This window comes from Mesoplodon mirus (genome assembly GCF_964341445.2).
Source record: "Mesoplodon mirus genome assembly, chromosome: 10".
NCBI lineage: Eukaryota > Metazoa > Chordata > Mammalia > Artiodactyla > Ziphiidae > Mesoplodon > Mesoplodon mirus.
Window position 1 is genome coordinate 92710387 of NC_138986.1, and position 13815 is coordinate 92724201.

The following is a 13815-nucleotide window of genomic DNA, read 5'->3' on the forward strand; positions in this document are numbered from 1 at the left end:
CCCTGGAAAACCATTGTAAGAAGTAAAGCTTGCTATTTTCCATTCTATTATGTATTTGCATGGATACATATGTATTGATAAGTCCATCTCGCTGCACTAAAAAAAAGAGGAAGAACCAAATCTATAGGTGAGATGCCAAGAAATTTTGCTGAGGGCGTATGTGGCTTGGTGAGAGGGCAGGGACCGATCAGAAGTTGAAGGGAGAAGTAGAAAAGAGAAAGGGGAACAATAGGGTCCTACTGTAGAGCACAGGGAACTATGTTCAATATCCTGGGATAAACCATAATGGAAAAGAATATGAAAAAGAATATATATATACGTGTAACTGAATCACTTTGCTGTATAGCAGAAATTAACACAACATTGTAAATCAACTATACTTCAATGAAAAATAAATAAACAACAACAACGAAAAACACCTACCAAGTTAAAAAAAAAGAGTTCATTAGAATTCTGGACAAGCATTAAAGATAATGGCATGAAAATATATTTTGTTGATCCAATTTTTATAAAATAATGATCTGTTCATATACATGGAAAAATCTAAAAAGATCTATAAAAATGTTAATTATAGATTTCCAAAAAAGGAAAGAGAGAGGGGGTTGTCTCTTTTGTGCTCCGGGGGGATGACCTTTGAGCAAGTGGGGTCCTGAGCTCTTCATGTCTGGTAGGTGTCAGGAAGTGGACAGGCAGGGGTCCAGCAGGGCAGGGTCTTGGACCCAGAACAAAAATGGGTGCTCACTCCCCACCCCTTTCGTGGGGAGACAGAGGAGGATGTTGAGTAAGGGTAGAAGCAAAAGACCAGCCTTCTGTGTCCTCAGAAAGGAGAGCAATGCAACTGAGGCACTTGTCCTGGGGTAGCTTGAAGGGCTCACAGCCTGCCTTCATCTAAGGTGAGGAATCCTTCACAACAAGCCTCTTGGCCAAGACCCGTTCACAGCCACCTGCCGGTTCCAGAGGCACTGTTCCTGCTGCAATTCAGGACCATGGGATGCCCTTGACTCTCAAGTGCCCTCAAGGTCTGCATTCGTGGGTCAGAGGTTGTGAGAAACCACAGTATCAACACTTAGCTTCTTCATGCGGTGCTAAATTTACTTGAGCATTTTAGCAGCGAAGTTTAAAATGTGAAGGATTGTAAATGATTTTCACATGAATACATAAGCAAAATCAGCAAAATCCTTTCTCCCCCAAATAAGCCAGTCTTGAAAGTTAGAAGAGTAGGATATTTCTATAAGCTGTGACTAACGGTAAAGTACATTTCTTTGGAAAACGGTGAGTGGAGTTGGTTTAGTGCTGAGGTCAGGTTGAAGTAAACAGCATGTGAAACTGAGGGGAGAACAATTATGTTGCAGTTGCTGGCTAGCCTAGCTAAGGCTTGTTTTCAGGAGTTGACAGAGAGAAACAGTGTTTTCCCCAGTAGCTGGATGTTTTAGTACCCCTCAAATCACCCTGGATAGGCAGATACCTTCTCCGTATCTGTGTAGGACCAACCCTGTTAAGCCACTTTTAATCATCTCTTCCTTACATTAACTTAACTTCTACTAACCTTTTTCTGCTTCCCAATTTTTAACCCATCATGTACATTTTGGGGGCACCATCTCCATTGGTTTCAGAATGTGGAGTTTAAATAAATACACAGGTTATGAATAAGAGAATCAGAATGGAATTTTACAAGCTAATCTGAGACCTGCAGATGATGAGTTGTATCTCACAAATGTATGGGATGTGATAGTTTTCAGAGCATTTTTCTAGCCTGGCTTGACAGAAAGTTTGAATGATATGGAAACCAAAGGGTTTCGCTGGAACAACAGTACCAGGTCATTCACAAGCTGGAGGCAGAGTCTGTCCACCATCTGCTTGGAAGTGGGTGGAGATGACAAGTAGCAGGAAATCACAAAGACCTACCAAGAGCCTATAAAAAAATCCCCCAAATTAGGAGGAAGCTAACTTCAGAAGCTGGGAGTGCACTGAGGAAGTAGCAGGGGGCAGGGAGATAGATTTGCTTATGGGACACATTAACCACTCTCCTCTGGTTCCAGCTGTGCTGGTGTCTTTCTCCCTGTGATTCCTAGGGGTGCTATATATTTGGAGAATATTTATCTCATTAGATTCTAACCATGTCTGAAGTACTCATATCAGAATCAGCTAATTTAGCCCAGCATCTTTGTTTTCTGAATCTCTTTGTTGCTGACAATTCTAATATTACAAACTATGAAACAGCTACTCTTAAGTTTTAGTGTTCTCATGTAAACCTGGTCTTGGAGTGTATTGGGAATTCTGAGTAAAGAGAATTGCATGTACAGTGTTCTTGAATATATTGCCACAAAACAATGATATTGTAGCTGCTCAAGGAGAGCAGAATTGGAACAGATTAAACAGGTTAAACAGCTATACATCTCTGCCTTTCTTATGCATGAGAAACTATCACAGTTCTTGCAGAGAAGAAAGATGAACTTCATCTTGAGTACCTGTGGGGCTGAAGTTACAGTAAGATAGCTCTGCCTTCCTGAGCCACTTCCTGAACTTGGGCAAATAATCTCGATGTGCTTCAACTTTCTGACCTACAAAGGGTATAACAATAATTCCAACACCATAGATTTGGATTAATGTTTGCATGTTATATAGTTCTGTTTTGTTTTGAAGATTAAATGAGAAAATAGGGGTCACGATTTTGCAGAAGGCCTGGCACATTGTTAGCTCTTATTATGATGTGGTACCATTTTACTTTGAGGTTTGTGGCTAGGAATAAGATAGGAATAGGATTGCCTGATTTAGCAAATAAAATATAGGACACCCAGTCAAACTTGAATTTCCAATAAACAACTATGTACATTTTTAAATTTTTAGTATAAGTATGTCCCATGCAATATTTGGGACACATTAAATATAAATGGACAAAATGTTTCTGTTAAAAGAGAAAGATTGTCAGACTACAATAAAAAAATTCTACTATATGCTGTTTTAACAGACACATTTAATGAAAAGACATAGGGAAGTTGAAATTAAAAGGATGGAAAAAAGTTATATTATGCAAACACTAATCAAAGGAAAGTTGATATAGCTATATTAATATCTAATGAGGTCAGAGGTCTGCTGTTAAATGTTCCATAACCAGCTCTTAGGGTTGGATGAGAAGGCCTGATTTGCAACATTTGCCAAATTTTCTGTTTTATAACTCTCCCATGGCTGATTTCAAGCCACCAATGTGCTATTATTGAACACAGACTTGGGAAGAGATGTGAGCAACTGGCTCCTGTATGTCAGTATGGGCCAGTTCCAGCACATCAGTGGACAAATTTCCTTATTTGGCTGAAAGCATTACAAAGATGATGATAGTCACATCATAATGGTAAAAATTTAAAAGTCATCAGAAAGATGTAACAAGTTATAATTTTATGTTCTTAATAATATTACCTTAAAATATATAAAGGAAACTTTTGACAGAACAATAAAGAAAGTAAAATCAACAATAATAGCAGGTGGATTTTAAGAGATCTTTCTTGGTAACTGATAGAACAAGCAGAAAAAAATCGATAAAGGTACAGAGGATTGAAAACATCACTAAAATTGACTTAATGAACATTATAAAACAAAAATATAATATAGTATATTTTATATTATATATAAAATATACTTTATTTTCAAGCACAGTGAGAACATACAAATATTGACTGTATATTGGACTGTAATGCACGTACATTATGTTCTCAGACCAACAAAGAAGTAAGCTAAAAATCAGTTTTAAAAAACAACTGGAAAATTCCCTATATGTTTGGAAATCGAAAAAAAATTCTTATAAATAACCCATAAGTCAGTGAAGAAATCATGCTGGCTATTAGAAATATCTTTATCAAATGACAAACTTTTACATAATAAAACTTGTGGGATATAGCTAAATCAGTACTTGAAAGGTAAATTTATCTCATTAAAATGCCTATTTTAGAAAAAGAAGAAAGCTAAATATTAATGAGCTAAGCATCTATCTCAAGAGGTTAACAAAAGAAAAAAAATAAAAGAAAATACAAGAAAAGAAGATGAGTAGAGATTAATAAAATATAAAAGAGAAGATAACATAAAAGAGAAGAAAAAGACATATAAAAGCCAAAAACTTTTCCTTTGAAAATACTAATTACAGAAACAATATACATAAGAAGGAGAAGATACACTTAATTACTATCAGGATTGAAAAGGGGGACATCATTATATTTTCCATAGACATGAAAAACTTAACAAGAGGGTATGAATAATGTTTTGTCAATAAATTTGAAATTTTATATGAAATGGATAAATTCTAGAAATATACAAACTACCAAAATGGATATAGGAAGAGACAGGAAACCTAATTATTATCACCTTTAAAAAATTGACTCAGTAATCAAATATCCTTTCATAAATATAACTCTTTAGCTTCATCAGAGAGTTCTATCAACTATTCATGGAAAAAATAACTTTATTTTCATACAAACTCGTACAAAACCTGACAAGGAAACTATGTGAAAAAAATCATAATCCAATCTTGCTTATGAATATTAATGTAACAATTTGAAATAAAATATTAGCAGATGGAATCCAGCAGCATGTGAATAAAGGTCATGACCAAGTTGAAGTTATCTCAGGAATGTAGGGTTGGTTTAATATTTGAAAATTTATTAAGGTAATTTTTCACATTAATGAATTAAAAGAGAAAAACCATTTGGTAATCTCAATAGAAATAGAAGAAGTACACAATACATTTCTCTATTTATCCATGATTAAAACTCTTAGGAATAGCAAGGAACATTTTTTTACACCCTAATATAGGGAATTTTCAAAGACAGAACAAACACAAAATCTAAAACAAACATCATACTTAATGGTGAACTATGAAAGAATTCTCTTCAAGATCACTAACAAGGAAAGGATGCATGCAATCAGCATTTCTCTTTAACATTATCCTGGCTGGCCTACGAAAGGCAGTAAGAAAATATAGAGAAAGAAAAGATACAAAGACTGAATAGAAAGAACCCAAAGTCTCTTTATTCACAAATGATAATGGAGAAAACTCCAAAGGATTGCTAGTGAATTTTCAGAATAAAGATTGTTCAGCAAAGCTCTGGCATATAAAACCAATTACTTTTTTACATAGAAATGTAATAAGGCCAGACACTATCAAACTCTTAGAGGAAAACATAGGCAGAACACTCTATGACATAAATCACAGCAAGATCCTTTTGGACCCACCTCCTAGAGAAATGGAAATAAAGACAAAAATAAACACATGGGACCTAATGAAACTTCAAAGCTTTTGCACAGCAAAGGAAACCATAAACAAGACCAAAAGACAACCGTCATAATGGGAGAAAATATTTGCAAATGAAGCAACTGACAAAGGATTATTCTCCAAAATTTACAAGCAGCTTATGCAGCTCAATATCGAAAAATTAAATAACCCAGTGCAAAAATGGGCCAAAGACCTAAACAGACATTTCTCCATAGAAGATATACAGATTGCCAACAAACACATGAAAGGATGCTCAACATCACTAATCATTAGAGAAATGCAATGAAAACTACAATGAGGTATCACCTCACACCAGTCAGAATGGCCATTATCAAGAAATCTAGAAACAATAAATGCTGGAGAGGGTGTGGAGAAAAGGGAACACTCTTGCACTGCTGGTGGGAATGTGAATTGGTACAGCCACTATGGAGAACAGTATGAAGGTTCCTTAAAAAACTAAAAATAGAACTGCTATATGACCCAGCAATCCCACTACTAGGCATATACCCTGAGAAAACCATAATTCAAAAAGAGTCATGTACCACAATGTTCATTGCAGCTGTATTTACAATAGCCAGGACATGGAAGCAACCTAAGTGTCCATCGACAGATGAAAGGATAAAGAAGATGTGGCACATATATACACTGGAATATAACTCAGCCATAAAAAGAAACGAAATTGAGTTATTTGTAGCGAGGTGGATGGACCTAGAGTCGGTCATACAGAGTGAAGTAAGTCAGAAAGAGAAGAACAAATTCCATATGCTAACACATATATATGGAATCTAAGAAAAAAGAAAAAAATGGTTCTGATGAACCTAGTGGCAGGACAGGGATAAAGACACAGATGTAGAGATTGGACTTGAGGATACAGGGAGGGGGAAGGATAAGCTGAGACGAAGTGAGAGAGTAGCATTGACATATATACGCTAACAAATGTAAAATCGATAGCTAGTGGGAAGCAGCCACATTGCATGGGGAGATCAGCTCGGTGCTTTGTGACCACTTAGAGGGGTGGGATAGGGAGAGTGGGAGGGAGGGAGATGCAAGAGGGAGGAGATATGGGTATATATGTAATGTATAGCGGATTCACTTTGTTATATAGCAGAAACTAAGACAACATTGTAAAGCAACTATACTCCAATAAAGATGTTAAAAAATGTAATAAGGAGGCCGTTTACATGATCACAATTAATATCAAGTGGCTAGGGATAAGTCCATGATATGGAGCCCTTTAAAAAGTCATTATGCAACTTAATTGTAAGGTACTAATAAAAGGAGAGATAATCCATGTTCTTGGTAGAAAGACTTAATGCTCTAAAAGTGTCAATTTTCCCCAAATTCATCTATGGATCCAACACAATTCCAGTTCAACCTCCATAGGATTTTTGTGGAACTTGGGGAGCTAATTTTAGAATGTATTAGGGAAGAGTGGAGAGTCAAGAATAGCTGAGACACTCCTGTAGAAAGAGAACTAAGCCAGGGAAACATGGTTACAAGATTTCAAGATTATTATAAATTTGAAATAATTGAAACAATGTGGTGTTAGCTCAGGGATAAAAAAAATGAACAAACCCATGTCCATGGCAGAAGAGGCATCACAGAGCAGAGAGAAAAGGAGAAACTATTCATTGAGTGGTGCTAAAACAATTGATTATCAGTATTAAAAAAAAAAAAAGAAATCGTTTCCCTGCTTCACACACACAAACACACACAATAAATTGTCATGAATTAAGTATGAAAAACAAAACATCTTTTATAAGACAATATAGGAGACTATGAAGTTACTAAGGCTAATTCAACAACACTGAAATTAAGAATGTGTGTTCATCAAAGGCTATACCATTAAGAGAGTAAGAAGGCAAGGCTACAAACTGACAGAAGGTTTTTGAAAGGGAACATAATTGCAAAAGGGTTGGTGTCTGCAACTTAAAAGGAACTGCTCCAAATCAGTAAGAAAAGACATATATCTCAATGAAAAAATTGGTCAAAATACTTGTCCAAGGATTTTCTAGAAGAGGAAGCACAAAAGACCCCAAAATACAGGAAAAGATACTTAACTTCATTAGTAATCAGAGAAATGCAAATTAAAACCACATTGAGTCACTATTTCACCCCCAATGCAGAGTGACAAAAAATAAAAAGTCAGGCAATAACAAGTGTGGATGAGGATTTGGAGCAAAAGTGATTCTCACTCCAAAGGGCACAAACACCTAGGGAGACAGTTCAGTATCACCTGGTAAAACTGAAAACATGCATTCCTCATGACACAGTGATTTCTCTCCTATTCAGAAGAGATAGAGAGAGAGAGAGAGAGAGAGAGAGAGCTAGAGGCTGGAGAGATTCCTGGAGAGCACCGGGGGACAATTGGGAATGTCTGTACCAGTGTTGTATGTAATACAAAGTCCATCAACAGAAGAATGAATACACGGTGTATCCATACCAGGCAGCAGTATATCCCAGACACCTCTCAAGCATCATCTCAGGCCCTCTTAGCCTCACCTGTCTCTCAGACCAGCTCTTCATAAGCTCTGACCCATTATGGGAGACACAAGCCCACAGTTCCTTGTCTCTTGCTGTGTCATGGTGTCTGTTTCTCCTGCCCCAGGATTTTCTGTTGCTGCTGAGGTGTGAGAAGCACCAAGACCCACCCATGGCCCATGGACGGGTACACTGGAAGTGCAGGGGAGTTAATGTCCTTTGAGGTGAACTTTTGAGGAGATCTCTTACGAATTTTTCTCCATTTACCCCTAGGCTCCTAACCTCATGGACAATCTGGAGATCCTGTAGTCTCTAAAGACAGTCCCTTGAAATCAGCAATTGGTTGCACTTGACACCAAGTGCTGGCCAGTTGGTGAGGTATCTTTATGTTGGTTTTCCCTCTTTCACTGCTTCATCTCTCATTTTCTTCTCCTCCTGTTTCCCTGAAAATGCACTCCCTAGTGAAGAGTAGCAGGTAAGCTCTTGCCTTAGGGTCTGATGTATGCAACAGTGTGCATGACTCTTAAAAATATAATGTTGAGCCAAAGAACTAAGTCATAGGAGAACACATACAACATGAGATTACTTACATAAATACACAAACAAAATGAAGAAATAGTAATATACTATTTAGAGAATACATCTGTAGGTGGAAACACTAATGTTAAGCAATGATATGATTAACACAAGATTTATGACAGTAAAGGGGACGAGATCCTGGCAGAGCAGACAGGGGACTTCTAAGGTACTATTAATGTTTTATTATTTAACCTGGGAAGCAAGCATGTTATTATTATTCTCTAAATACCACATATATGTTTTGTACACTCTTGGTGTATATTTCCCAAGTAAGGAGAGCTGCGGAAAGCAATGTGTCTAGCCATGGCATGGACTCATGTAGGCTCTACAAGGAAGGCTGGAAAGGAAGGTAGGGGCAGATTGTAAGGACCCTCAAATGAAATGATTGGACTTGATTCTGAAGGCATTGGGGAGACTTTGGAAGTTCTTCTCTTTCCTTGACTTTTGGCTTAGTTTCCTTTAACCCTTTTCCTAGGGGAGCAATTATGAAAATAGATGTGGGCCGTGGTGAGTGAGGGGTCTAAAGATGGCTGGATGGAGAAACCCAAGTTGGAATGAAAGAAGATGCCTTTATAAAGGCACGCAGAAAGACACAGTTTCCTCAAGAATGGCTGAATGTAAATGGGAGAATATTTATCTACTGAATACAACCATATGCTTAGAAGTATTTATCATGGTTCTGTAGCGCTGTCATATTCTTCCCACATTCACTGGGGCCAGAAGAGAGGGGCGGCAGTGGGAGTACGTTCTCAATAAATAACCATAATGATGCACACTGTAGGTCAGACTTGGCAGTGGCATTTCCATAGATGAATTCTCATCACCACGGTTCTGCCAGTCAACCATATCAACCCTCGGTAGGATAAGCTTCAGCGTGCAGACTGCCTTGGATGCAGAGCAAAAAGTACAATCCCTCCCTTATTAATATGGTTCCATCTGACATGGTGCTCTTGATTAGTGAGGCTAAAACCCCAGTGAGACTGTTTCTCAGTCTCAGACAGGGAACTCAGACGCAATGGTTGCTGAAAACCAGACTTTGACTATGGTCATTTCCAAATATCTACTGAATTATAATATAAACCTAGAGACTATTGTGAAAAACAAACAGACCTACTAGAGAATGGACTTGAGGATATGGGGAGGGGGAAGGGTAAGCTGTGACAAAGTGAAAGAGCGGCATGGACATATATACACTACCAAACGTGAGGTAGATAGCTAGTGGGAAGCAGCCGCATAGCACAGGGAGATCAGCTCGATACTTTGTGACTGCCTGGAGGGGTGGGATAGGGAGGGTGGGAGGGAGACGCAAAAGGGAGGGGATATGGAAACATATGTATATGTATAACTGATTAAATTTGTTATAAAGCAAAAAAACAAAATAAAATAAAATTTAAAAAAAAAAAAAAAAAAAAACAAACTGGATTTTTGGTTTGCCTCAAATGGATTATTTTAAAACAGGATAAGGTCTGTGAACAAGGCTGAGGCACCAAAGGTATACAGGATCTGAATTTGCATACAGGATTAGCATGCAAATATGGTTGATATTTAAGGTGGTGGCTCGCTCATGATTGATGGAAATGGCCACGAAAGCAATAGGTCCTGTCAACGCTGCCTAATTAGCTCACACATATAATAGTCCTTCAGTGTGATCAGCAAAATAAGCCTGGAAGGGTCACAAGGCAGCAATCGCCTTTTCTTTTTAAAGCATATAATCTAATAAATGGTCTGAGTGAGGTATGCTGCCGTGGTTTGTTCAATTGGACGTAAAGTGTCTTCAATTTACATGACTGATTTTAAGGACATCTTTTCAGGTATAATTGAAGAAAAATATCTGCCTTCAACCTTCTGGATTACACTGTTCTGAGACTGTAGCAGAGATGATAAAATACAGGAGCTGCAAAGTTAACCTGACTGTCATTGGGCAGCTATTTCAGCCATATAAATAAAGCTTTGTTCTCTGTTCATGGAGCCGCAGTGAGGAAACATAACTTCTTGGGTAATTTTATGGAACGAGAACATATCCCAGTAGTAAAGAATTAGCAAGAACTGGAGTGTCTTCAAATGCAAATTTCCTGACATTTCACAGTTACTAAAATAAATTACCCTACCTTGGTGAGCTAATAATAACTTAGTTAAGGTTTCATTTAGTATAACCAAATATAATGCAAAAAGCCCATACTCTGATAAACACCATTTCCATTTTAGGGTTTGCTAAGGGTGGCTTTTCTCTCTTCTCTTTCTCCCACACCTCAGAATGTCACAAGCAATTAGATGAAATTGTTTATGCGAAATGGAAAGGTAAGAGAATAAAGCAGTGCAGTACACATAGGATAAAACTGGCATCCGCATTATGAAAACCGAAGAGAGGTGCCTGTATCTTGATGAAGTAATTGTTCTTTGAAACTATTGAACTGTCTTTTGTTGCACTAAACGATTTGTTTAATGAATGTTTTGAAATCGAAACCATTTCATTTTTATGTATCAATGGAAAAACTACATTTGAAATCTTCAAAGCTTAAAGGAAACCTTTTGAAATATCGACATATCTCTGAATCTGTTAATATTCTGTGTTGGGTACATAGCAAACACTCCACTTGTGGAATCAAATTGGGAAAAATTACCTACCGGCATAGGAAATCTTTTGAGAAGAAATTTGGCAATATGAATCAAATACCATGAAACTGTTTATATTGCTTTGACCCAATAACTTTACTTTAGTGAATTCATGCTAGGAATCTTAAATACTGAGAGAGCTTATGCGCAAAGATATTCATTGCAATGAATATCTTAATATCATAACAACAAAACAATTAGAAACAATTCTTTCTCTTTCGTTGAGTATTTAGATAAAGCAAATCATGATATCAACTGAAAGGCACATTATGCAGCCAATAAAATGATGCTTGTCAAAGCAAGGTAGCAATGTAGACCATTCATCTGATGCAAAAGATGTGCAAAAAGCCTCATATAAAATTGTGTGTGCAGTAGAACTGCAATCATGTAAAGATTGAATAAGCATAGAAAAAAGACTGAGGGAACATATGAAGGTGCCAGCATAGGTTGTGTTTGGATAGGTGTACTATGGGTAATTTTCCACATCTTTCGATTTTTCAAATAATCTATAACTTTTTTAAAAGAAATTCTTTTTTTTTTTTTTTTTTTTTTTGCGGTACGCGGGCCTCTCACTGCTGTGGCCCCTCCCGTTGCGGAGCACAGGCTCCAGACGCGCAGGCTCAGCAGCCATGGCTCACGGGCCCAGCCGCTCCGCGGCATGTGGGATCTTCCCAGACCGGGGTACGAACCCGTGCCCCCTGCATCGGCAGGCGGACTCTCAACCACTGCGCCACCAGGGAAGCCCTAAAAAGAAATTCTTGACTTTAAATACCCAGTTTTTATGCTCAACAGCTAGTTGTATTGAGTCGAACTCTTCTCTCTTCCAAAAGCATTTTCTATGTAAATACACTCATAATGGTTAATTAGTCACAAATGGGAAACCAGTCTGGCTGAAGTACATAAACTCTAATTACCCGTGGACCTCACTAATTAAAGATTAACATAAACTTACAGATCTGAGGTTCTTATGGAATAAAAAGCCCCAAACAAGTAACCATGTAAAGATTTTTTTATTATGCAGTTATAGTAGTTTGTTTCATAGATATTGGCCTATAGCAAATTGTAGTTTTTTGGTGAGCTTCTTTCATTTAACTTTCTGAATGAAACTATGCTATTTGTAATTGTAATAGCTGATACATAATATATGAAAATAGAGAAAATAGCTAAATTAGTTAACATAACAAATTAAACAAACAAAACCAAAGCTGATTTGACTGGTCAAGTTTCTGAAACTGACAAATTGGTGTGCTTCAGCAGATTAAGCTCAGAATATGCTGGAATCCCATCATTTGTTTATAATTAAAATGTTTTTATAAATGTAAACATTTATATATAATTGACAAATTGAAAGGCAAGTAAGTAAACTTTTTCTCCATCCATTATCATTTATAGGTAGCAAACCATAAAGGGAATTTTCATATAATCTTTTCCAGAAATTTTCTTCTCTCTCCAGATGCAACCACTAAAATGTTACATATAAAATAACTGACAGGTCTGTTATTTTTGTGACTTAACAAATGCAATCAACAATTTGTTTTACTTTTCTATGGGCACTTTAAAACCAATACTTCAATTAAAAGGTTGATTGTCCAAAGCTACGTCATCCTTAAAGAAGAACTGAACATTATTGATTTCGAATGTCTTAAACATTATGTTATAATGGTCAGCCTTATACTTAAAAAAAAAGCGAAGCTTTATTCAACAAGTTATTTTTAGTACATTATTTTTCTTAAATATGCCTGTTTCGTGGCTTGCTTTAATTTTAGATTCATTTGAAGATTTGCTGTAAAAACTTGCAGCGCTTGTTCTTTTACGCATACAACTTTACAAGCAACCGAGTTTCTGAGTTGGTCCTCATCACGGACTCTGAAGATGAAGCACACTTGCTATTTTCTAAGGGAAAATAACTAATGATTTAACTATGAGAGGGTAAGGAATACATTTTTTGTTTGATCATAATTGACAAAGTATTAATTTCATTTTTTTCACGGACCTACTAATTTTATTGACATTAATGTTATGAATTTGTATTCAATGTTTTATAAGAGTAAATAGGATGCATTCATCTCTCTTATTTTGTTAACATAAATTGCACTTAAGACGCAAAAATAAAATATATATAAAAATACATATATTATGCAAATATAAAATAAATATTCAGCAAGTGAAAACCGTTTCTGACAATCATTCAATCAATCAATCAATATTTATTCAAGGCCTACCATATACGAGCCCTCTGAGTTACAGTGGTGACCTTCTTGATTTTGAATGTTCAACTCTGTAAATAGATTTTATATATAAGCAATTAAAAAATAAACAAATATTTAAATAACTTACCTTTGATTCCTTGAACTTGGAGAAAAATCCAAAGAACAAAAATAGCCCTTCTAGTTTCCAAATACATTCTGGCTTTGGTGCATTGGTATTTCTGGTAATGATCATAGAACAGTCCCAAGTCTCATTAAAAAAATAAAATGACAGAAATATGAAAAACAGTGAAATATTGATATTAGCTGAGTGAGAATAACCTTCTGGGTTTACCTTTATGAGGGCTAATTTATGAAGAACATGAGGCAGTGCCTGCTTCTGGAATAATCTCATTATCTTCCCCTTAGGTGTAATCTCTGCTTAAGGACCAGCTGGAGGAAACTTTATCTCATTAACCTTCTGGAGGAGCATCTGTCAGCCCAGCTAGGGGACCCTGAATGCCATTATAAACAAGTGTCCACAGACAGAAGGAATGCTTTTCTTCCTTAGTTATTCACCTGTTACAGGGACACAGAGAACCAGGGGAAGTCCGGCCAAATGCAGAAGAAGGTTGACAGTTAGGGTCAAATATTTTCCAAAATGACATGCGCAAGGAACATCCACTGAAAGAACTT

At 36.6% G+C, this 13815-nt stretch overlaps 1 protein-coding gene across 2 annotated transcripts in view; it reads right to left on the reverse strand.

Annotated features, from left to right (window-relative positions):
- Window positions 1-13337, reverse strand: part of IMPG1 (interphotoreceptor matrix proteoglycan 1) — a gene marked incomplete at both ends in the record, with an annotated part of 86793 nt that extends 73456 nt beyond the window's left edge. For both annotated transcript variants that reach the window (XM_082634021.1, XM_082634020.1), the window contains one exon: window positions 13271-13337. In XM_082634021.1, coding sequence (XP_082490147.1) covers window positions 13271-13337 — 67 coding nt within the window. The remainder of the gene's footprint in view (window positions 1-13270) is intronic.
- Window positions 13338-13815: the final 478 nt, after the last annotated feature.